This window comes from Nelusetta ayraudi, unplaced genomic scaffold (assembly GCF_046127955.1).
Source record: "Nelusetta ayraudi isolate G7.1 ecotype Tasmania unplaced genomic scaffold, CSIRO-AGI_Nayr_v1 ptg000070l, whole genome shotgun sequence".
Taxonomy (NCBI): domain Eukaryota; kingdom Metazoa; phylum Chordata; class Actinopteri; order Tetraodontiformes; family Monacanthidae; genus Nelusetta; species Nelusetta ayraudi.
Window position 1 is genome coordinate 5,988,596 of NW_027466120.1, and position 22,430 is coordinate 6,011,025.

The 22,430-nt window shown below is 45.1% G+C and overlaps 1 protein-coding gene across 2 annotated transcripts; it reads right to left on the minus strand.

The window, feature by feature from the left end:
- Positions 1-1,869: 1,869 nt before the first annotated feature.
- Positions 1,870-21,801, minus strand: mical1 (microtubule associated monooxygenase, calponin and LIM domain containing 1). Of its 2 annotated transcripts, none has more exons than XM_076041732.1 (24): positions 21,643-21,801; positions 18,536-18,852; positions 17,633-17,840; positions 16,442-16,549; positions 16,237-16,332; positions 15,904-16,059; positions 14,905-15,005; positions 14,362-14,619; positions 13,395-13,510; positions 12,788-12,914; positions 12,518-12,596; positions 12,262-12,409; positions 11,900-12,102; positions 10,554-10,660; positions 10,299-10,352; positions 9,950-10,187; positions 8,618-8,685; positions 6,762-7,509; positions 6,080-6,225; positions 5,892-6,005; positions 4,639-4,732; positions 4,098-4,188; positions 3,703-3,776; positions 1,870-3,024 (listed from the first exon to the last, which is right to left on the minus strand). In XM_076041732.1, exons 2-24 carry the CDS (start codon positions 18,791-18,793, stop codon positions 2,831-2,833), a joined length of 3,786 nt encoding a protein of 1,261 aa, XP_075897847.1. In that variant the 5' UTR covers positions 18,794-18,852; positions 21,643-21,801; the 3' UTR covers positions 1,870-2,830. The 2 variants fall into 2 exon arrangements, with proteins under 2 accessions (XP_075897847.1, XP_075897848.1); XM_076041733.1 differs by lacking the exon at positions 21,643-21,801 and adding an exon at positions 18,954-19,155.
- Positions 21,802-22,430: the final 629 nt, after the last annotated feature.

A 22,430-nucleotide genomic window follows, 5' to 3' on the forward strand; every position in this document is an offset into this window, starting at 1 on the left:
TGAAAGACAAATGCATTTACAAGACAAATGAACTAACTTGTCACTGATGCCTCAAACAAGCAACTCCTCTGTGTTGCATCAGGTGTGCAGACTGGCTGATGCTGGACTGACTCTGGTCCCTCCCGGTTGTGCAACCTTGTATCGCCACCAATGGGCTTAGACAATAGGGATGCGTTGAGATGTTTCTAATCCCCACCTTGGGGATCATCCTTCCTCTGTTATGTCACCATTAAAGTGATGTAAAACAAAGCTGTGCATCCTCCTCAGAGCAAAAACTAAACGGCAAGCACACACCTCGGGGTGCACTGCGGCCAAATGAGAGCTCAGTGGGATTACACTAAAGGGATCAGGTTAGGGTTCAGTGCCTTATGTAACCTGATCTGTAACTGAAAAGTCTTCAGAATGTCCAGTTAGAGATCAGTAGTCGAGTACAATTTGTGCTGCAATACACCTTCCAGGCAGTATCTGACTCTGTCAATACATTTGCATTGCATAAGTTATTGGAAACTTAGAGCCTCATTTCAGAATTTGTTGATTCTTTGGGCCAGAACTATGGGCTGAAATATGTGCCACCAGAAACTGAATTTGAATCATTTATATTTGAATTTGAATAGCTAAATGCGAATAATTTAATTAAAATTTTGAATTTGAATCACATCATTTGAAATTGTATTGTTAAATTTGAATCATTGCATTGAAAAACTGTATTTGAATAGTAAAATTTGAAATTGAAATTCAATAAAAAAAATTGATTGTCACTGAAAATCCAACTGTCTAGACATCTTCACATTCAGTTCTCACAATTCAAGTTCAGTTCTCAAAATTCAGTTTCAATTTACTGTGACAGACATCCGGGTGCTTGGAGGATGAAGGGGAAGATCAATCAAGCTCAGATACACAGGACTCCTCTTCGGCCAATCAGCACTTACTTTTGTACACTTATGTTGATGGACCGGCATTCCGGTTCAACTCGCTACTATGTTAACTGGCTACCTTTGTTTACTCGCATCTGTGGTCCAAGTGAACACATTCCATGTTTTTTTTTTTGTTTTTTTTAATGTTTCCTTGGAAGGAGTTGTAATGAATGTTTTTCATGTATTCATGTACTGCTTTTCCCCTTCATCCTCCAAGCACCCGGATGTCTGTCACAGTAAATTGAAACTGAATTTCTGAGAACTGAATGTGAAGATGTCTAAACAGTTGGATTTTCAGTGACAATCAAATTTTATTTATTTATTTATTTTTTTTTTAGCAAATTTCAATTTCAAATTTTACTATTCAAATACAGTTTTTCAATGCAATGATTCAAATTTAACAATACAATTTCAAATGATGTGATTCAAATTCAAAATTTTAATTAAATTATTCGCATTTAGCTATTCAAATTCAAATATAAATGATTCAAATTCGGTTTCTGGTGGCACATATTTCAGCCCATACAGAACCACCTCTTGGCTGGGGGCATCACTGCCGACCTGAAAGAGCCATCAGTGTCATTTGGGACATTAAGTTTTGTTTTTTTTTTCCAGAACAAGGGAGTCTTGGTGAAATAATTTTGCGAATAGTCCAGCCATTTAACCATTTTTAAAAACAAAACAAAAAAATAAAAACAATCTTCGTTGCTGCACAAATGCAGAAAATGGGACTGCTTATATGCACATAAAAAACATACTCAGGCACCTGCAAAACGTGTCGGAACTACTGCTTCACAGTGACAAGAGCGCACACTTCAGGCTAGAAGTGAGAACTGCAGACCAAGCCAAGGTCAGGCAAGGACACTGAGAGGAAGTTGGTCACGGAACAGTTAAAGTGTTGAAAGAGAGCCATAAAAGGAGACGAAGGCAGACACAAAAGAGACCAAGCACACCATCAAAGTGCATGATCTTTTATTTGATATACTGTGAAGTGCCATCTGCAGCTGGAGGCAGAACAATGAATATTAAGGCTCTTTTATTTACATACAGAAAACAGGTCATTTTCTGGATGTTGGCTCCGCCGCCTAGACATGAACAGGAACACCTGCAAATGATCGGCAACGACGTTTATAAATAGAAATCTCTTTTTTTTTTTGTTGCTTCTCTGATTCACCGTCCCCAAAAATCCCGTGTCCTTGTGATGCACAATCAGGTAACAAGCGGCCAAAGGCCGAATTCTAGCAGAGAACACACCGATCTGAGAGCACTGAATGATCGACCCCTGAGATAAACCATCCAACTCTCCGTCAGGGAAGTACATGGTGATCGGCAGGAAGTGCTACAAAATCCATTCAATTCAGGAATGAGAACTTGATAGCAATGAAATCTGAAATGGCAATTCTCATATTCTCCAGCTCTTTTTCTTTGCCATAACATCCTATTTACAGGATTCATTCAAAAGATTAAACATAGAATTAAGTCAGTGTGCACAGCAGCTCTTAGCAAAGATGCCACAAGTAGAATCAATATTTAAATTTTCTCACAACGCATTTTTTTCTGTGTTTTTGACTGAAAATCCAACTCCAGGGCTGCACAGGTGAGTCACGTTTCCCGTCCCAGTCATAATCACCTGCCTTTCCATTTTGCCGCTACTGCAACACCTCAGTGAGCAGGGCTAAAGCTGAAGACAGATCTCTAGGGGCGATGTCGCCCTCTAGAGGGGATGGATTGTAACACCCACGAGGCCTCTGGCCTTGAAGCCCTTTTCATTCCGAGTTGAATTAAGGTAGGCGGCTGGCGTTAAATTCTCCTCCACAATGACACAGTCTCGTCTTTGGCTTCTAAACAGCTCCAGGTCCTAAAAGCGGGACGTCTCACACGCAGTGAGAAGGCAGATTGCACGGGCTCAACACACCCTAAGCCCAGTGAACCTGTGCCCCCGTCTTTGAGTGTCGCTTGGCCTCCCTCATGCAGAAGGCCTCCTCCTCCTCGCTGATCTCTTTCAGCCTCTTCTCCTCCAGGAACAACACCAGCGAGTCCCTCATGTCCACCACTTCCAGCAGCTGCTGCAAGATGTGCTCCTCTTCTGCCTGCTGCTCGGAGGTCTTGTCTGCCACAAAACACACACACACAAACACACAATATCACAGCCAGTCTAGCAGCACATTACCAAATTGCCCCACAGGATGGACGGCTCCTTATATTCTACTGCAGGGGTCCCCTCCTCCATAGAACCTCCTCCAAGTGGCCAAATATCTTTGCTTCTTGCCCACTGGTCTTAATAATTGTGGAAACCACGCCAAGTGGCTGCAATTAACTACTAAAGTCAGCCACTCTCTGCGCTGTAATGCTGAGGCAAACATGAACATAAACACTCTTGCAGATCCGAACTGTCTTCAGCCTTTCTAGAGCCTGTTGGAAAACATTCCCAGATCTACACTACCAGTCAAAAGTTTGGACGCACCTTATGAATTTAATGTCTTTTCTTTCATTCTCATGACTATTGACACTGCAGTTTCTCAATGAAGGCATCAAAACTGAACACACATGGAATTATGTAGGAAACAATAAAAGTGTTAAATAACACGTTTTATATAGATAAATTTCTGCGATTTATTGAGAGGAAATCCCTCCAGACAGAAAAGGTGCATGGTCCTAAATATCTGATTTTGCTCAGAGGCTTAAATTAGCACATGGCCACATAGAAACACAGGCTAACAATGTTGAAACTCTTGCTCTCACTAGAAAAAGAGTCAATGTCTGCTCGTCTGCTCGCACAAGTACGCACCTTTAATCTCCATGCACTTCCTGAGCTCCAGCTCCAGGGTGCTGTGCTTGTCCTCCAGCTCCAGCTGTCGAGACCTGGAGGAGGAGGAAGAGGGAGGAAAGGGAAACAAAACCAAAACAAACACCTGGTGAGTCGTGTCAACATCATATCCTGCCCTCGAGCTGCACATTATTACGAGGCCATGAAACAACAGGCTCCACTGTGAGGAAGATTGCTTGCTGGCCTGCTGAGAGCAGACAGCGGCAGCAGTCTTTGGGCCTTAATGTTGTCCACTTTTGGGCTTCAATAAGTCACTCTTCCTCTGCACAGAAGTCACGTTGTCTTGCCAGCAGGACTATGCGGGCTCTGACTGCGGTTCTCCCTCTTTTCAAATTCACTGATGGGGAAACACTTACGCCACCATGAGGTCAGACTCTTCGGAAACCAACGCGTTCTTCTCGTGGACGAGATGGATCCACTCCTCAATCGTGTCAGAGTCGCCAGTGTCTGGAAGTTAAGACGCAGAAGCAGAAACATGAAGCCAAGTGTGTGAGGAACGACTGCTTCCTAGTTTCAGCCTTTTGAATGAAAAGACAAGAAAATCCCCATTAATTCAGAGAATTAATTCTCAAGAATGGGGATGGGGAACGATTGCAGGAGTTTGAAACAGAGTTACACCAGTTGAACGAACGGGTTACAGCAATAAGAATTGTAAAAGACGCGGAAACATAAATCTGTTGATTTTTGCCGAACAAGAATAGCAACTTAGTTAAAAAATAAACTTTGAGTAGAATCAACTTTGAGTAGCATCATCTTTGAGCGTGAAACCAAGATGAAAATCCACTTGAACCTATTCAGTTGCGCAAACCTGCCTACATCATCCTGATGTAGATGATGAGAGACGCCAACCAGGTGCCCTGCACATTCTTGGGAATGTTCTAAGTACTGGGTTCTTACCGGTCTCTTCTTGCAGGGTTCGCTCCAGCACAACACCTTTGTCCTCCAAGTCCTTGAAGGTGACCTCGATCTCCTCCAACCTCCTCTGGATGGACTGTGACACACAGACACCAACAGGCAGGATTCAAGACAGAAATTCCCTCTTAAGGTCTATCCTTGTTTAGTGACTCTATCCTTGTTTGAACCCCGTCTTCATTTTTCTGTACAACAATTTTAATTTTTGGATTTTAATTGTTTATACAGGAATTGCTGCGTGTTCGTGCGTGCGTGACTCAGTCTCACTGTTTTTATTTTTGGCCACTGACACCAGAAATATTCTGTTTTTTTCACCTCAACTGTACTTATTCCGATTTTTCCAATAATGGATTAAGTTGGATACGCAAAGCAAGATCTGCCACACAGGGAAACACAGTGAGGATTAAACACAACTGTGATATTACTTGGTCAAACTAAAACTTGGTAACAAACACTCTAGGGCTAGTCTGGCAGGCTGCCAGGCACAACTGTAATGTGGCCTGTAGCCACGCGTTCACTTCCTATAGACTCCATAACTACTGAAGCTACATCACTGTTCTCGGCAGGAATCCAGTTATCACGAGGGGCGTGACAGTGACATTGCTTTGCTGTTGCCTGATGGCAATGGGCTGCGCCAGCAGGGATTTTGCCGTTTCTTTAAAGACACAAGCGCTGCAAGACGGTGCTGCAAACGTCAGTGTGCTGGTTTAATACGCAAGGAGTGTAGTAAACCCTTTCCAATGTTTAGCTGAAAGTGATTGCGAGAATTCCAAGTGTGAAAAATTCTGTGTGAACACACTAAAAGTGGGAGGATTTAAAATGCCTATGACATAAACCACGATGCTTTGTTTACTTTTATGGCTTAGCACACACAACTAAATGTGATTATAATGCAAAGCTTTGTTTTAGCAATTCTAAAGCATTCATTTTCTGTAATGATGGCTGCATATTGCAGACTTGATTAAAATCACATTCAATTAGACATTCAAGGCAACAACTGTCAAAGCCATCCCATAATGTGTTCAGCACAATCTGACTGATTTTCCTGCACTAGTAATGTTGTTAGAGCATTCCAGTAGATGAAATCATGAAGATGGTTATAACGAAGTTCAATACGAAAACGAAAAAAAACTTTGGGACGGCCGTGTGAATGAACCAGGAATGAAATCTGCATTTAGGAGCAATAAAACTGGGCTGGAACTGGCAGGAGGAGCTGCTAACCCTGCTGGAACACCCACCTGGGCTTTGCGCAGACGCTGTAATTCGCTGGTTTTGGCTCGCCTCTCCAGCGTCTTCATCTTCATCAACTCCAGCTTCTCGGCCTCAATCGAGTCCGCAGGCACCGTCTGAAACTGGACAGACACTTTCGGTGAGCGAGAGTCGTCGCTGATGGCCGGAACCACGCTGGGTTTGTGCGTCGCCTTACTTTCTCATCAAACAAATCAATGTCGTCGCGTTCAAACATCTCGTCTTCCTCATCGTCGTCTTCCTCCTCCTCCTCCTCCTCCTCGTCCTCATCCTCTCCGTAATCGCCCTCTTCCGAAGCGTTTTGAGCACGTCGGAACGTTGTTTCTGCGTCAACAGATGTGTTTGAGTAAATACAGAGTGCGAAAGCTCTCCAATCAGACACAGTAAGTACACCACAAGTCCAAAGTTTGCACACACTATCTAATGCAATGTTTTTTCCTTATCTTTAGTACTTTCTACATTGTATATACATGCTGAAGACATCAAAAATATGAGATACAAGATATATAATGTAATTATGCCCCAAAGAAAACTGTTATAAATAAATTATAAATGTTTTACCCTTCATTCATCAGCTCATCTATATCATGCTTAATGGTTAGTGAATATGTTAGTAGTTGTTTTATAAAAACTCATACATTTATTTTCAAAATATATTTTATAACTGTGTTTATAAACTACATACCAATGAGTATTCATACATGATTTATAAATGATGTATTCAGTATTTATTAATGCTTAACTAATGCTTAGTAGTGCGTACTTATTATAAAGTGTTTTCGCATGGTGAAATCTAATCTAATGGGGACTCCTTATCAAATAAACAACAAACAAACAGCGGAGCCGCTTCCACGACTCACCCGCTCTCCCGCCGACGTGGACGCTGAGTCGCCCGTCCCGGCTGATCCTCGGGGATGACAGATTCCAGGGCGAGAACTTGGAGCGCACTCGGGTCTGCCCGCTCGGCAGCTCTTTCCTGCGGAAGCAGCGGCGGTTCCTCTGCATGTGTCCGGTGGTGCTGCCGCTCCAGTATCCCTCCTCCTCCTGGCCGTCCAGGCCCTCCGGTTTGGGCGCGCCGGGGCCTCCCGCCGTGGCGGAGGACGAGGAGCAGGAGGAGGAGCCGCCGGGGGTCTCGGAGTCCGAGTCGGCGCTGAGGCTCTGAAGGTTCACCAGCTGGCTCCTCTCCTCGTCGGTCAGACGCAGCTTCCGGAGCGACTGCTTGGGCCGGGGGTCGGCCGCCGCCGCCTCCACCTCCGCCTCCTCGGGGGCTTCGCGGGGCGGCGACGTTGACGGCTGCTCGCGCGGGGTGGAGGGTTTGTAGAACAGGACGCTGCGAGGCTTCAACGATGGGGGGGAGGGTTGGTGGCTCGGCGTGTTCTGATGGGAGGAGCGGGGCTTCGGAACGGGACAGGGCTCCGTCTCTTCCTTGGGGGGCGCCTGCTGCACCTCCGGCTCCGTGGGGGTTTCGGCAGATTCCGGCCCCTCGGGTTTTGGCGGAACGGGGTCCAGAGTTTTCTCACACTCCTCGTCTGATGGGGACAGCGTGTAGTCGTCGCTGGAGTGCCCGTTCGCCTCTTCGTCGCCCACCTTGGGGATTCCTCCGCCGTCCTGGAAAACAGACATGACATTGAAAATGAAGAAGTTAGAGACAGAGAGAGAAACAGGGGGAGAGAGACAGAGAGAGAGAGATAAATAGCTATTTTATGTTTGGACGGAGGAGGAGACGCAATATTTTTTACAAGTAATCAAAGAGAAAAATATAACAACCATTCTTGATAGCAAAAAACATCGGAATGCAGATTTACACAAGAAATTTTGGATCTCCATCCTCCGCATGGTGGAGTCTCGTGGGACGAGATTTGACCAGAATTACGGCTTAGGCGCTTCGCACCATTCAATGGAAACACCTGCAAATCGCAATTGTACTTTGTTGAATTTTTTTAAATATCGCTGTTATTTTTTGGGAAAAACTGTAATGGAAATGCAGCTTGAGAGAGAGAGAGAAAGAGAGAGACAGACAGAGAGAGAGAGACAGAGAGAGAGACAGAGGGAGAGACAGAGAGAGAGAGAGAGACAGGGAGAGAGACAGAGACAGAGAGAGAGAGACAGAGGGAGAGACGGAGAGACAGAGAGAGAGAGACAGAGAGAGAGAGACAGAGGGAGAGACGGAGAGAGAGAGACAGGGAGAGAGACAGAGACAGAGAGAGAGAGACAGAGGGAGAGACAGAGAGAGAGAGAGACAGGGAGAGAGACAGAGACAGAGAGAGAGAGACAGAGAGACAGAGAGAGAGAGAAAGAGAGAGACAGACAGAGAGAGAGAGACAGAGACAGAGACAGAGGGAGAGACAGAGAGAGAGAGAGAGACAGGGGGAGAGACAGAGACAGAGACAGAGGGAGAGACGGAGAGAGAGAGAGACAGAGACAGAGACGGAGAGAGAGAAGAAAAAGCGCTGCTGTTTTTGGGCCAAAGACGCTTTGACGTAAACACTTTAATTAGTGGTGCGTAACAGCTGTGAGCGAGTCAGCCGGGCGAAGGGATGGGGGGGGGGAGGGGGGGGGACATCCGAGCAGACGCAAGACAGATGATGCATCACGCAACACAGAAGATTGTGTAACGCCTGAATTGCAGACCGACGCTCAGACAAAAAAAAAAAGAAAAGAAGTGAGGCAGCAGGCGGCGCAGTCCCACATACGCTTGGTTTGTTCAGTGACCCACCTTGCAAGAGGGTTCAGCCCCGCTTCCCAAATCCAGCTCTTCTGAGTGCAGCTCACAGTAAAACCTCCCTGAAGGGGGACATCACAGACAAGAAACAATGAGGGAAGACGATGTGCCTCAGAGGAAGAAGGAAAAAAAAAAAAAAAAAAAAAAAAAAAAAAAAGCCAACCCAGCTGCTGTCGTAAATGATTAATCTCCTCTCAGTCTTAATGGAACCCCCGTTAAAAAAAGGGTCCAAGTACAAATTTTTAATTACACTCTAAATAATGAATTAGCAGAGCCTCGCCATTGTGGCAAAATCTTAATTTTGGAGGACCGAAGAGTGTTGGAAATACATTTTTTTTTTGTTGCTGTTGTTAAAATGACAACAGGAAAGCAAGATAAACATGAGGCATCTTAATGACGCAAAACTGTTCTAGCTGTGTTTTCTGACCATGACATGTTTCTCTTTCCCTTTTAATGAAATCTCCAGACATGGGAGAACTCCATTCGTCTTTTGTGCGTTCCACTTTTCAGAAAGTACATTTGAAAACACACAGTTGATGAAACCAGGCCTTGACAACTCACTGATTCCTCTCCAGGTTAATGTCAATGCCCTCGTCATTCTCCCCTTGCTACCAAGTGAAAAATAATGCAAAATGCCAGTTTTAAGAATTAATTACAATGCACAGTAATTCCCAACTAATCTCCACTAATTAGAATTTTGCTAAATGAGGCTGTAAACAGATGACAAATATACTGAATCCTAAAGATCTAGAGAACGATCTGAGAAAACACATGGCAGCGCAGCAACCAATTGCTTTCTGGAACTGTTTTTCAGATGCTCGTCTTTGTCAAGTTAAAATGCTATCAATAAGCTGGCAACACAGTAAAATGTAAATGACTTCCATCGGGGATGCAAACTCACACTTATAATATCCTCATATGGAATAATGAGTCTGCGGGACAACAAACAGCAAGCAGAGCTTGCGGATAGAAACTTTGTCAAACAATGGCACCAATACAGGCCGCCGACTCCATTGTTTGCTTCAGCAGCGTCTTTCACTGGCTTTCCTGTACTTCCCTGTGTCTAACGTCACCTTGCCAACACATAGTGGGCCCTTAGAGGTAGCGAGCAGGACGTTGGAGGGATGGGGAAATTGTGAATTCTCTTTCTTTTTTTTTTGCGTGCGCTTTGTGAAATGGAAGAACATTAATGGTTAAGTAAGTGTGTCATATTTGGAGATTTTGAAAAGAAATGGCAATATCAAGTGGTTATAATAATAAAAGACAGATGTGCAATGGTGTACGTGTGAAGCGGGAGCGTGGACACGCGCGCGGTTGCGTCCTCACCCGTGGCCTTGTCAAAGGTGTAGCCGCCCAGTCTGAGCGTGATGCCGCACTGGTGGCAGCTGAAGCAGCTGCGGTGGAAGAACCTGCCCTCGGCGCTGATGCGCTCCAGCACGTAGACCCTCTGGCCGCAGAAGTAGCACTCCTCGCTGTTCATCGTCTGCCCGTCGACACCTGATTCAGGCTCTGGGGTGTGTGAGGGGGGAGGACTTGGCTCGGGGGAGACGGGAGACTCCGCCGTCTGTGAGGAAAAAGGTCCACGAAGGATGAGGCGGAAATGTGGACAAAAGCTGAGCGGTGAAAAGTTTTAGAAATGTGGCAACTCTGAATGCAGACGTAAGGGAGAACTCACGCTGTCCTCATCTCCCATCCTCTTGTCTTTTCGTTTCTCAGACGACAGCTTTTCCTGCGGTGAAAAATAAATAATAAAGAAAAATTCCCACCGTCTCTTGACCTAAATAAGTTGTTAACAACCAAAGCATTTCAGCGAGAAACCGCCTCCGGGTGATTCAGAAACCAGAAGTCCAGCCAACCAGCTGGTATCTTTAAAAATGAAGTTATTAAAAAAAAAAAAAAAGAGACTGCACCCTGGTCAGGGTGGGCATACCTTCCGTCTCTGTAGGGAGTTGTGCTTCAGCTTGCTCAGGAAAAAGACGGCTGACTGTGTCTGGGAGAGAGTCAGGGGCTTGGACAACGGCAGGAAGCCCGAGGGTTCTGTGAACAGTGGAGAAGGAAAATATTTATACATATACACACACACACACACACACACACACACACACACACACACACACACACACACACACACACACACACACACACACACACACAATTCACTTTGTCATGCTACCACACACTGAGCTGCGAGGCTGAATGTTACCGTCGGCCTACTTGCTGGAACATTTTCTGACTGGAGCTCTTTTTTTTTTTTTTTTTTTTTTGCATTAATTCTCCGCGGAAGGAGCCTTTCATACCTGAGACTAACACAAAATAATCCCTCTCGTATTTTCCGTACCGTCACGGCGGCAGAAGCGAACTTGTCAACCGTCACGTCAAAACTCTCCGGCGCCGCCCCCGACAGCCACTCCCACACTTTCATCCCTCAAGATTCGGTTACCGGAGACTGACGGCTCCCCTCCTCCGTCTTGCGTATCAGTTAGCGGCGGTGCCGAGGCGCAGCATCGCACGGCGTAATAATCACACCCACTCCCGGGTCGTCCGGCGCCTCAGAACGCTCCGATCATTACTGACGCTGCCGCAAACTCCTGGCGCTTCAAAGCCCGCTGAGAAGAAAACACCTCGGCCGGCAGGAAATCCTGCCTCGGCGCAGGAATAGTAGATCCCCTTCAGGAGACGCTAGTCCAGCCCCAGATCCCCACCAGCACCCCTCCGCCCCTCCATGCGGTGACTGTTTGCTCTGCACTGCTGCTGCTGGGCTGGCGGAGTGCAGGAGAGCAGCGCAGGCAGCAGCAGCAGCAGCAGCGGGAGAGCACGGCTGTGAGCAGCGCAGCCACTTAAGCCAAATGAATTCTGGGTAGCGGGGCTCTTAAAGAGACGGTAGCAATTTGATCGCTTCTCAGCACAGGTTTCAGCGGGAGGACACCTGAGCCTTTTACGGCGATTCTGATGCGGCGGGGAGAAGGTGTGTGGGGGTAGTGGGGGGCGGGGAGGGTCTCTAAGCAACGCGATTACGCAAGACTAAAAGTGCTGTCACTCACTGCTTCGGTCGGATGCGTGCGTCTGAATTTAAAAGCAGCGGCAAGCCCCATCCGGCCCCCAAAAGCTTTTCCCCATAGATCGCAATACGAAAAGAAACGCCTGTAAAACGGCTGAGAGGACGACTGTGACCTGAAACGCTATTCATAATACATTTGTCTATTGTCTATTTGTATGCACATGGTTGAAATGAATAGGCTGCCATATTGGATACCCGGGGGCGTGGATGTGACATACCCAAAGTTCCGGGTTTGGCGGGAGTACTGAAGGCCTTTTGGATCTGGCTGAGGTAGAGGACCATGGACAACTTGTCTATCTGTCCACTGTTGGCCAAGTCGCTGGCAGACATGACGGGCGGGATGCCCAGCTCCTTCTCCAAGATACCAAATGCAAGCTGATTGTTGTCAACAGCACTGGACTTATCCAGAGAGGACATGTCGCTGAGGAGGAATCACAATGGTTAGTTGTCGCAGCAAAGCTTGTTACACCATCCGTACACAGTGGTTAGCAGAGAGAATTCAGGTGATTTTAAAGAACTGGGTCAACAATACAATGGCACTACAATTAGGGAGCAGAAAGCGACCCGAAGAGCCTCTTACATGAGGTGAGGTCTGAAGTGGTGGATCAGAGCACACAGAGCCAGCCCGGATCTCCAGGACTGGGTCAGATCATTTACTTTCACATTCTCGTAGCCTGCTGTGTGCCTCTGGCACCATTTCAACAACTCCTCAAAACCACTGAATGAATCTGAAGGGGCAAAAACAAAAATGCAGTCGTAAACATGGAAGCAATTTTCTTTTTCCCCTGGACGGCTCAACCCAGTGTATAAAAGGAGAAAGTAAGTAAGCAGCTGACCTTGATGAGTCGGTAGCAACTTGTTCTTCAGTTTCTTGCTCGGTTGATTAGATTTATCAACGTCGTACAGGTGCTGCACCTTCATGAAGAAAAAAAAGTCAACAAATAACATCTTTCTTTTTTTTTTTGCTGATAATATTGTTGTTTGCATCAGAGCAGAAAACCTTTGAAAGATCATTTCAATGGGAAGGCTCCTGTAAAACTATAATCCGAACCTCAGAAGGATTAAAATAAGATTTTCCCCAACCCGTCCCCAACAGTCCTCCTAACCTGGCTGGTGGAGATAGAGGTGAGGTTCACTCTTGTGTACCGTGTTCTCGGGTTGATGCTGTATTCCGCATAGTTTTTGCTGGTGTTTTCTGGCGTGGTCTGGGAAAGGATCTGGTAGATGCTTTCTCTGCGCAGTCGAGGAAGAAATCAAAATGTAGGCTTAGAAAACAAACGATTCATTCAAAGGGTCAGTTTTAACACCCAACAGGCATCTCAACAACACGTGCCGCCATCACCACCACTAAGTCTGGAGAGAATGCAGATGGAATTTTACATTTGTAGAAGTATATAATTTTTATTATGTCAATACGAGGTGATTCTCCTGGGTAGAAACTATTCTGTTTTGCAAAGCTCTAAAATAAAGAAGTGATTAATAAATATATTGTATATATGTTCAATAAAATACGAGTTGGACTGGATTGTGACAAACCTGTAGAGAAACTGATTTTTTTCTTAAAATTTCACTGAAGATATCAGTCAATGATAAAGATGCCAATGAAATAAAACAAATGGGATGCAGCTGCAACTCAATTGCTTGTTGCAAAAAAAACATTGCTGGAAAGATTCTTTATCCGTGTTGCTGCACAGATTTATCGGGCTGGCTCACCTTTCAGCCAGGATCTTCAGATGCGGCACCCCCATGCCCCAGCTCCTCACCATCCATGCCGTGTCAAAGGCAGCCAGAAACCCACGAGCAATACCCGTACCAAGGGGCCAGAAAGGCTGCGGGACGGAGCACAAGAAGTGACTGTGGCACCTTAAGACAACCTCGCAATTAAGCAAGTAGAGCGGATGGATTTCACACAGTGAGTGATTATCGGGGTTATGAGGCGCATGAAAGCCAGTAGTGCTGAGGGACAAGCAGCTGCACGGCTAAACAAGCTCCCCATTTTAACTCAGGGGACCGTCGTCTTCACACGAACCGGCCATGTGTCAAACACAGTGCTGCTTTGAGCTAAAAGCTAACACTGCAATGGAAATAAATCCCACACTGACGCGTATTGTGCCAGTAGCTGTGGCAGTACTGGCACGGGTGCTTTGAGCTGAAGGCGAATTTTAGCATCGTCACGAGAACAATGTTGATTTCAGCGAGACTAATTCAATCAACAAGCTGATACAAAACACTGTCACGGATGTATTCTGTCATCGGTGGGCAAGACAAAGACTCGTGGTCATACTTGCCACTTTAAGAAATGGATTTAAGATGAAAATGCTACAATGCATACACGGTAGACATTACATACAAAGATAATTGATGATGACACTAAATACAGCATCATTTAAATGTGATGAGCTTGTAATACTAGCAATGCTGTGAACGTGTATGTATTTTGGCTGTGACAGAAAACACCCACATGAACATGATAACATCCCAACATACAGCAGGCAATGAGCTCAATAGTCATCTGCCTACTTCACAAACTGGCAATTATTGAAGTACTTCATGATGACGCAAGAAAAAAAAAGTGTGTGGGCATGCCATTGAATCATGGGATTTATCACAGTGTCTGGCAATCCTGAGTGCGTGTTCATTGCAAAGCCATGTGAATTGGGGTCACAGTATCTCCACCTACCTCCACAAGGCAATCGCCAACGAGACACATCAGCAGCTTCTTCCCCCTCCTCTCTTTGACCAGAGAGGCGTTCTCAGCGCGGTACATGCACGTGAAGTCAAACATGGCCACGTCCGGCTGGCCAGAGTGGTTCTCCACAAACTCAAGGTCGGGCAGTTTGCGACCTGTGGAGAAGTCGGCTGCATCGTAGGCATAGCGGTGCAGAGCCTCATAATCCACGTTCGAGGGAGCCAGCAGGTTGTCTGCATCGCCGTGGTCCTGCAGGGACGGAGCGCAAGGTGAGATCTGATGAGTCACACTCGACTGTTCAGATTTAAAAAAAACAAAACAAAACAAAACCAACAACTTAGTTTATTACATTAGCTTTGGAACCAGGCAGCAGTGAGATGACTGACAATTGTCTTCTCAAATGCACCCACGCAGACACCCTCCATGTGATTTTATCTCTCTCTATTCACTGCAGAGTGATAGCTCGTGCCAAAAAGAATCGCACATTTTGTCTGTGTCTGCATGTGTGTGTGTGTGCGTGTGTGTTGTTCTCACCTCTTTTATGACCCCTTTTTTCAACAGGCTCTTCTTTTTGGCCGTCATGACAAAGTAGTGGGTGTCATCTTTATAGTAGACGATATTCTCTAAATCGATACCTGTAGCAGAAAAGTAAAGTGAAAGCTGAGTAGGCATAGGGATGGAGAGACAGGCAGGCAGGCAGACAGAGAGCGGAGGGAAACAGCAATAACGTCCCAGAGGCGAACACATCAAGCAGTCACGGCTTGTCGCTAGGTTGTTTATTTACTCTGGGTTCAGTGACGGTTGCGTTAAACGGGGTGAAATCAACGTCAGGACAGGGTGGTTGTGCAGGCTGGGCCAGAACAAAGGGCTGGATTTCATAACTCTGTCACAGGAAATTAACTGACGCTGGAAACAAAGATCAACAGCCTTCCTGCTCCTTTCACACTTCAGAGTGAACATGAACTGACAGCGAGGCTGGCCGTTAATTTCATGTCTCCAAGGGTGAGTGCAGAAAGGCAAAAAAAAAAGCAACAATAATGAGACAGAATTAAGATCTGAAATGTTGCAGTTTTCAGAGTGTTGTTAATAATGCATTGTTTTTTTCTTAGATCAGGCTGAGGGACAAAATGTGCTAAACAAAAACAGTTTTGTTTTTTTTCAGTTTTTTTGAAAAGTCGACTGCTTTGAAGCATGAATCAGTTTTAGTCAAAAAAATCATCACTCGTCCACATGAATTCCAGGATGCTCCTAACGCATACATCTCAAATAAATGCAAATTCTGTTCAAAATGATATGTAATTAAATGTGCAGGTTTTATTGTTGTGCTGCCAGTTATTGCTGGTGTGGGAGAGGAGGGTGAGCAAAATAACGCTGCAATCAAAAATGTAACCACTCAATGTCGCCGTTTCTTCTCAAAATCTCCAAATATTACACACTTAACCTTTAACTACAATTACTTTTTTGCTCAGGATTGACAAGGTGGGGAGCTACTGTGATGCCAATCAATGTACAAAAGTCATCCAGGACCCATACCGGTCTCAGTGAGCAGATCCTGGAAGAACTTCTGGTTGTAGATCCGCGCCACACCACTGATTTCAGCCACCTGGGCCTCGGCAGCCGTGTTCCTGTTGACGAAGTTGGCCGTGATGCCGATCGCCAGCTTGCCCCTCAGCTCCTTGTGCTTGAATCCTGACAAAGTGGGAAGAAGCAAAGACAAAAGAGGAATACGGGCTGATGAAAGCAAAGCTGCCACGGGAAGCTTGGCTCATCGTCTCTTTGTGTCGACATCGGGGCCTTGCAAAATCATTGCCGCGTCCTTCCTTTTTGCGATAAGAAGCGAGCGGAGAGTGCCCGCGTTTGTCTCACCATCAGGGACAAACCTGCCTCCTCCGGCTGAGACGAAGACATCGAACTGGAAGGTTGCAGCAGGATGAGACGCGGGGTGCAGCTTGGCCGTCCAACCTTTGATGAACACGGGCAAACTTTAATGCGCTGTACAAATTGTAGACGGCGACAGTACAGACGAGTGTCAAAGAAAGGCAAGTGCATTCTGGTGGTCTTGTGTAAGTACCGTTTTCTCCGGAGGGCTCATTTAAGCCCTGGAACTCCACTCTGGTGTGCACCTCCACTCCAAGCAGGAGCGCAACTTTCAAAAGAATCAACTGCAGCTGGCGGATACCTGTCGAACACATGCAGATGTGATGAAAGTCTGTTTCTGAAAGTGGCAAAATACAGTCAGTAGAGGGTTAACATGGAAAAAACATACCCCAGAAGTAATATGGGTTGATTATTGACTAGCTTAACACTGTAAATATCATCTTTCCCAATGTGATGCAATAGAGTGATATAATAGATTTTACAGCTCATCAAACTATGAACACAGTGACCTTTGGCCAGACACCAACAAGCGTACAACACAAGAGCATGTGGTTTTCTGTTCAGTGATAAACTTATTCCTCAGCTATTATTCTAAAACAATGACAGGCTCGGAGGAGATTTTCACAATTTTTCATTGGGTAACATTTCCCAGGCCAATTCTTTGTCCCAGTTCTACAATATTCTACCTGGTCAATGTATTTCCTAGATTAGGAGGGAGAAAATTGGGAATTTCCCTCATCTCTTGATTAGATACAGATAAAACAAAAATGGACAATGTAACTTGGGGCAAGGTAAATCAGTTTTAGCTTTTCAGAAACTATAGTGTATACAAAAGACACGCCAATCAAGATTTATTTGATTATATTCAAGTGCAGTGCAGTCCATATACCTTTTTTTTTTTTTTTTTTTTAAATAAAAGTTGTGACAACAGTTAGTTTGCACTCTGTTTGCAGCAGCTTGCAAGAACATTGCAGCAAGCCTCCTGCAGCATGTGTCAGCTAGTGAAAAATACGTCACCGACGACGTGCGAGTGAATGCAGGCTACACACAGACCTTTGATTTCATTGCAAAGTCTGCATGAAAAATAGAATACTGCGCATGCATTGTTGCATTGTCATGCATTGTTTGTTTATGTAAAGCACATGTTTACTGATTACTAAATACTTTTTAGTGATAAAGGTCGTGTAAAGGGTCAACATAAAATGGATGAACACAAATGAAAGCACAAGGATTAAAAAAAAAAAAATGAACTGGCAGCCAAACAAGAAAAACAAGTCAGTCGGTACTCAGTGAATTTAGATACAGTGACTTAGCAGTCGCTAATCCACAATGACTCATGTAGTTATGTACAAGTTATAAAGTGAAAGAGCTTCGAGCGACTCACTGATGTGATCCAGAGATCCAGAGCAGAACTTCCCATAGAACTTCTTCGCTCCGAGCCCGCGGAGATCACAGATGGTGTAGGGCCACAGGTGGAGGACATTGTTCCTGGAGAAAGTCTCCCTCTTCTCCAGCACCACCACCTGAGCCCCGAGCAGGGACAGTTCGATGGCCGCCCTTAGCCCGCATGGCCCGGCGCCCAGAACCAGACACTGAGAGACGGAGGGGATGACGGCAGATACGGCAGATACGGTAAGAGAGCGAGCTTCGAAAACATCAAGCAAACGAAGGAAGGAAAGGGAAAAAATATTGTGGTTTTTAAACCACATCACCTCATTTCAGTTGTTGCCATGAGAAACACTTTTGCATCCTTTCATTTGTAATAGTGTACTTCATGAGCCAGTTAGTAAAGGCTGTTATATAAATGTAATGAAATATATACATAAATGTAAGAAACAGATGCCATGAACACCAAGTTGAGCAATTAGGCTGAAACAGTGATGATAAATTGAATAACTTGCATGTTTCTGATATTGATTTTAAGTCATATGTGATGTTTTCCTGACTCACTTTTAATGTAATGTTAAATGTACTCAAAAATTAAGCTTGGCTTAACAATTACAATCAAATACATAACATAGGTTTAACATAATATTAATATAAAAGGAAAACCCCACACGTCATGTGACAGTGCTAAAATGGTGCACATGCAAGAAGCTGGGCAAATCTGTGGTAAATACGTTTGTGTGCCGTTCCTACCACTTGTTTATCAAGCATAATGATGAAGAAAAGACACAAACAAACCAAAATTAGAAAAAACAAATCCAAAACAAAAAAAATTAAAGAGCAGAAGCTTTGACTGTGGGAAAGTAAACAAGGCAGAAAACATCTCACTGGTTGCTGGTACCTTGTTCCTGGTGCAGACTTTTCCTTGCTGGTAATCTGGGTGAGATGCTCTTTTGTCCAGCTTGGTCCACAGCGCTTTGGCCTTCCAGTAGTTCAGTCTCTCCTTCAACTTGATGTAAAAGTTCCTGAAGTCCTTGGGATTCAGGTCCAGCTGCCTGCACAGCTCGGCAAAGTGCTGCTTCACATCCTTGCAGTACTGCGCCTGGACGAAGTGGTCGAAGGTTTTGTGTGAAGCGTTGACCAGATCCTGGTTAGCCATGGTGAAGGATGACGGCTGGTGGGCCCGGTACTGTGCTCTCTGGGACTGCTGCTGCTTCACTGTCAAACAGGTGTTTACAGCATGGCGTTAAAAGCTTCCTGCCCTGAAACCGCTGTGCTGCCGCAGGGAGAGGTTTGGCTGTGAATGATCAAAGGGTTACCCAGTTCTTTAGACCAGAGGTGGTCCACTCTTTTAAGTCCTCGACGTTCTAATCCTGGGGAAGTTCCCTCCACATGCTCGCCCAATCACGGTCCAGCCGCTTTAAACGTTGCAGGCGTCTTTGTCACCTGCCTCACTGAGTAATTTTCAAACTTCCTCAACGCGTCTCGACCTCCTTCTTTTTACGACTGCTTCGTGCTGAGCACCCCGCCCACAGCCGATGTGTCATTCTCTCTATCTCACACACACACACGCACACACACGTACATAGGCACACAGTCTTGAGCCATTTGCCTTGGTTTCAGTTCGCAAGCCAGAACTAAGTGGAAACATACAGCAGAAGTGCAAAGTGTGAAGAGCTCTTGTTTGGACTTGACTGGCTGCTGTGCGTGACTGAGCAAACAGTCTCACCTTGAGACACACTGTTGAAGCAGAGGCTTGTGAAAAAGCCACATTCTCAGTGACCTGATCGATGATACCCCTCTATTCTAACCGGATAAAAAGAACATTTTTCACTTTTCTGTTTTAGTTTTTTTTCTCAAAAGTTGGCGGCACCTCAGAAAACACACTGATGTTTCGTGTAAATACCAGACACATAAAGCTAAACGGTAAACACAACCTGACATCTGAACCTTTCTGTATGCGACTTGAACACTTCCCTACCATTTCCTCTAACAGATACTGGCTTCACTTCCTGCCGCACGGCCTCTTTTTTTTTGTTGCCGCGGCTTCTTCTGTTACCTCAGTGATGTAAGCTCTAATTACAGTACGCTGAAGCATGTGTGTGCATGACTGTGTGCAATACGTGTCTTTATGTGTGAAGCACTGGCTTCACACACAAAAGGTATAAAAAGCTATAGCGCTAGCACTTCTCCAAAAATACACACACGCATGCACACAGCACTGTTAAGGATCCAGCCAACGCAAAACTGTCATGTTTCAACTTGTTTCCCTGCAAATTGTCATCTGATAATCACTTTAACATTCTCACCACTGAAATCAAACTCTAAATCTACAAAGCAACTGTTTAGTGGACACTTACAGTCACACATGGGAACCTGTTTATCCATATGAAATTTGAATGTACAAATAGCAAAAAATACACAATGGAACATTACGATCACTATTTGACAGTGACGTTAAAAGCGTTGTCTTCTTATTCTATAAATAACAGCAAAAAGCTGCACGCATGCCACGAGTGGCGTACATAACACTGGCAGGGTGCACATGAGAGGACTATTCATATAGTTTGCAGTTTATATATTTTATTTCCACAGATTTCAAACGTCATGTTTTTACACTTATTGTACTGACCAGTCAGTCTGTTGGTTAGAAGTTTGTTGGGATTTCAAGCGGAGAGGTTTTATTTGCTTCGTTATAATATCACTTATCCCGATTAGAATAAGAACAAGTTTGCAAAAACACATTAATAATTGACGAGTAAAAATAGTGTTACAGTAAATATCCAGCCAAGGACCTAATCTAGTTTATTAGTATATTACTGTAAGTATGATACAGAGGTTCAACCGTCAGCAGTCAAGATGAAACTTGATTGGACCACAACATTTGCCTCTTGACAAAACCGCATACGAAGACAGTTTACTCTAAGAGGAGGCCGAACTGAAAAAAAAAGAAAAAAAAAGATTCATCAAGATCAAGACGAAAAAAAAAAAAAAAAAAAACAGCTGTCAAAACTAAAAATAGCGCAAGAGGGGCACTTTGAAACTGTTTTATCCAATTCCCAGGGAGGCTGCTGTATTTATCCTCTGCTGCCTGCAACCTCGTGTCTTCGCTCGCTGCAGCAGCGTCAGAACCACCTTCAAAACACAATCTAGTTCCTTGTGGTTAAAAACAACAACACTGCTCACCAAGTCGCCTCTAAATATAGCACGAGGATGGTCACGCTGAATGAAGTGTCATCTGTGCCAAATGTAGAGCTGCGGTAGAATCACTGTCACCTGACTGTCGTCAAGAGGTTTACGCTTTAATTGAATTGGGCGGACACGAGCGGGCAGATGCAACCAGGATCTGACCTGATTTTTTTCAACCCCCTCCAGTGGATTGGATCGGATCGGATCGGATCGGATCGGATTGACCCGCCTTATTACATGTGTAAGCTGTGCGCAGCGAGTGTGGCAGCGCTGCGCTGCTGCGTGTATCAGGATGTTGGATCAAACCCTGATCTGCAGCCTGGCAGGATTTAAAGCGGACCCGGAGAAGACGAGAGGGTGAGAGGTGAAGAGAGGTGAGGGTGAGGTGACGGGAGGAATACAATCAGAGAGATCTCTCCTTTTATTTTTTTAAATTTTATTTTTTTTGCCTGAGGCTAATCGGGCTGCCAGCGGCAACATCTCACAATGTTCGGAAGCTGACGCACCGCAGCGGGAGCAGGAGGAGGAGGAGAAGGAGGAAGGTGTGGCGCGGCGTTGGCAGCCAGATATTACACTCCAACATCGGAATGTAGCGGCGACACCTGGCTTTCGGCAACAAACCTCGTTTTAAAGTTATAAACAGACGCCCGCGACACTTCGTAGACTCATTTGTGGAAGGAAGACGGCAAAATGTCACTGTACAAATTTGGGAAACTGAACGTCAATGTCATAAACTTGGCAAAAACCCACCGAGAAAGCAACGACAGTGAATAAACATCACTACAAAAGTTGAAGTCAAGCACCAAATGGTGAAATTACCCGCTGTGAGGTCCCGTCAGGGCGCTGCTTTCCGTCGACACCGCATCCTCGTTGTCGCTTCCACCATACCTCTTCTTTGTGTCTCTGTTTACAGGTAAAAGCGCGCGCACAGCAGCAGCAGCAGTTCACCTGCGGCTCGCGTCCTCGCTCGCACGAGACGAACGGAGCCTCTTCCGGGACTTTCTGTGTTGGTTTGCACCAAAGACAAGCGCGAGCGGCGTCACGTGACGATGGCGCTGACGGTGCGTGTAGGTACGTGTGTTTGAAGGTGTTGCGCGCGCGTCGTGTCGGGTTCACGGGAGCAGCGCACTTTGCAACAAGGAAGAGAGATTAGAAACCCGGAAGAGAAGAATAAAACCCCGAGATCAATGACATACAAGCAAACATTTGAAAGCCCGCCGGATTATTTTTTGCTCTTTGTGGCGAGTCGGTCTTTAGTCCTTACTGTGTCCGATGGTATCTAAAGGTGGTAAATTAGTACTGTTTATATCGCTGAAGAAGGTCCTTAAACAAATAAATACACACATTTTTGCCACGCAAGCAGCCTGAACAACATCAACAGAAATAATGAAGAAATATCAACAAAATGTAATTTAATTTTTGATTAAAAAAAACAACAACTGGGGGTGTACAGGTCAAAGATAATAAGAATAATAAATACAAGATAATTGGTGCACCAGTTGTCTTGAATGTGTCTACCTAAACAAATATTTTCAAAAAGAAGTAAATGGATGAAGTAACCTCATCGTTAAACAAATGGGCTGAGGAAGATTTCTATTTGATATATG

Excerpts from the sequence above, each read along its gene's own strand:
- mical1 (XM_076041732.1), bottom strand. The coding sequence starts at position 18,793 with ATGGCTAACCAGGATCTGGTCAACGCTTCACACAAAACCTTCGACCAC. Across the intron at positions 16,550-17,632 it reads TGGATCTCTGGATCACATCA|GTATCCGCCAGCTGCAGTTG; the intron begins GTGAGTCGCTCG and ends TGTGTTCGACAG. Across the intron at positions 8,686-9,949 it reads CACCTTTGACAAGGCCACGG|GGAGGTTTTACTGTGAGCTG; the intron begins GTGAGGACGCAA and ends GTCCCCCTTCAG.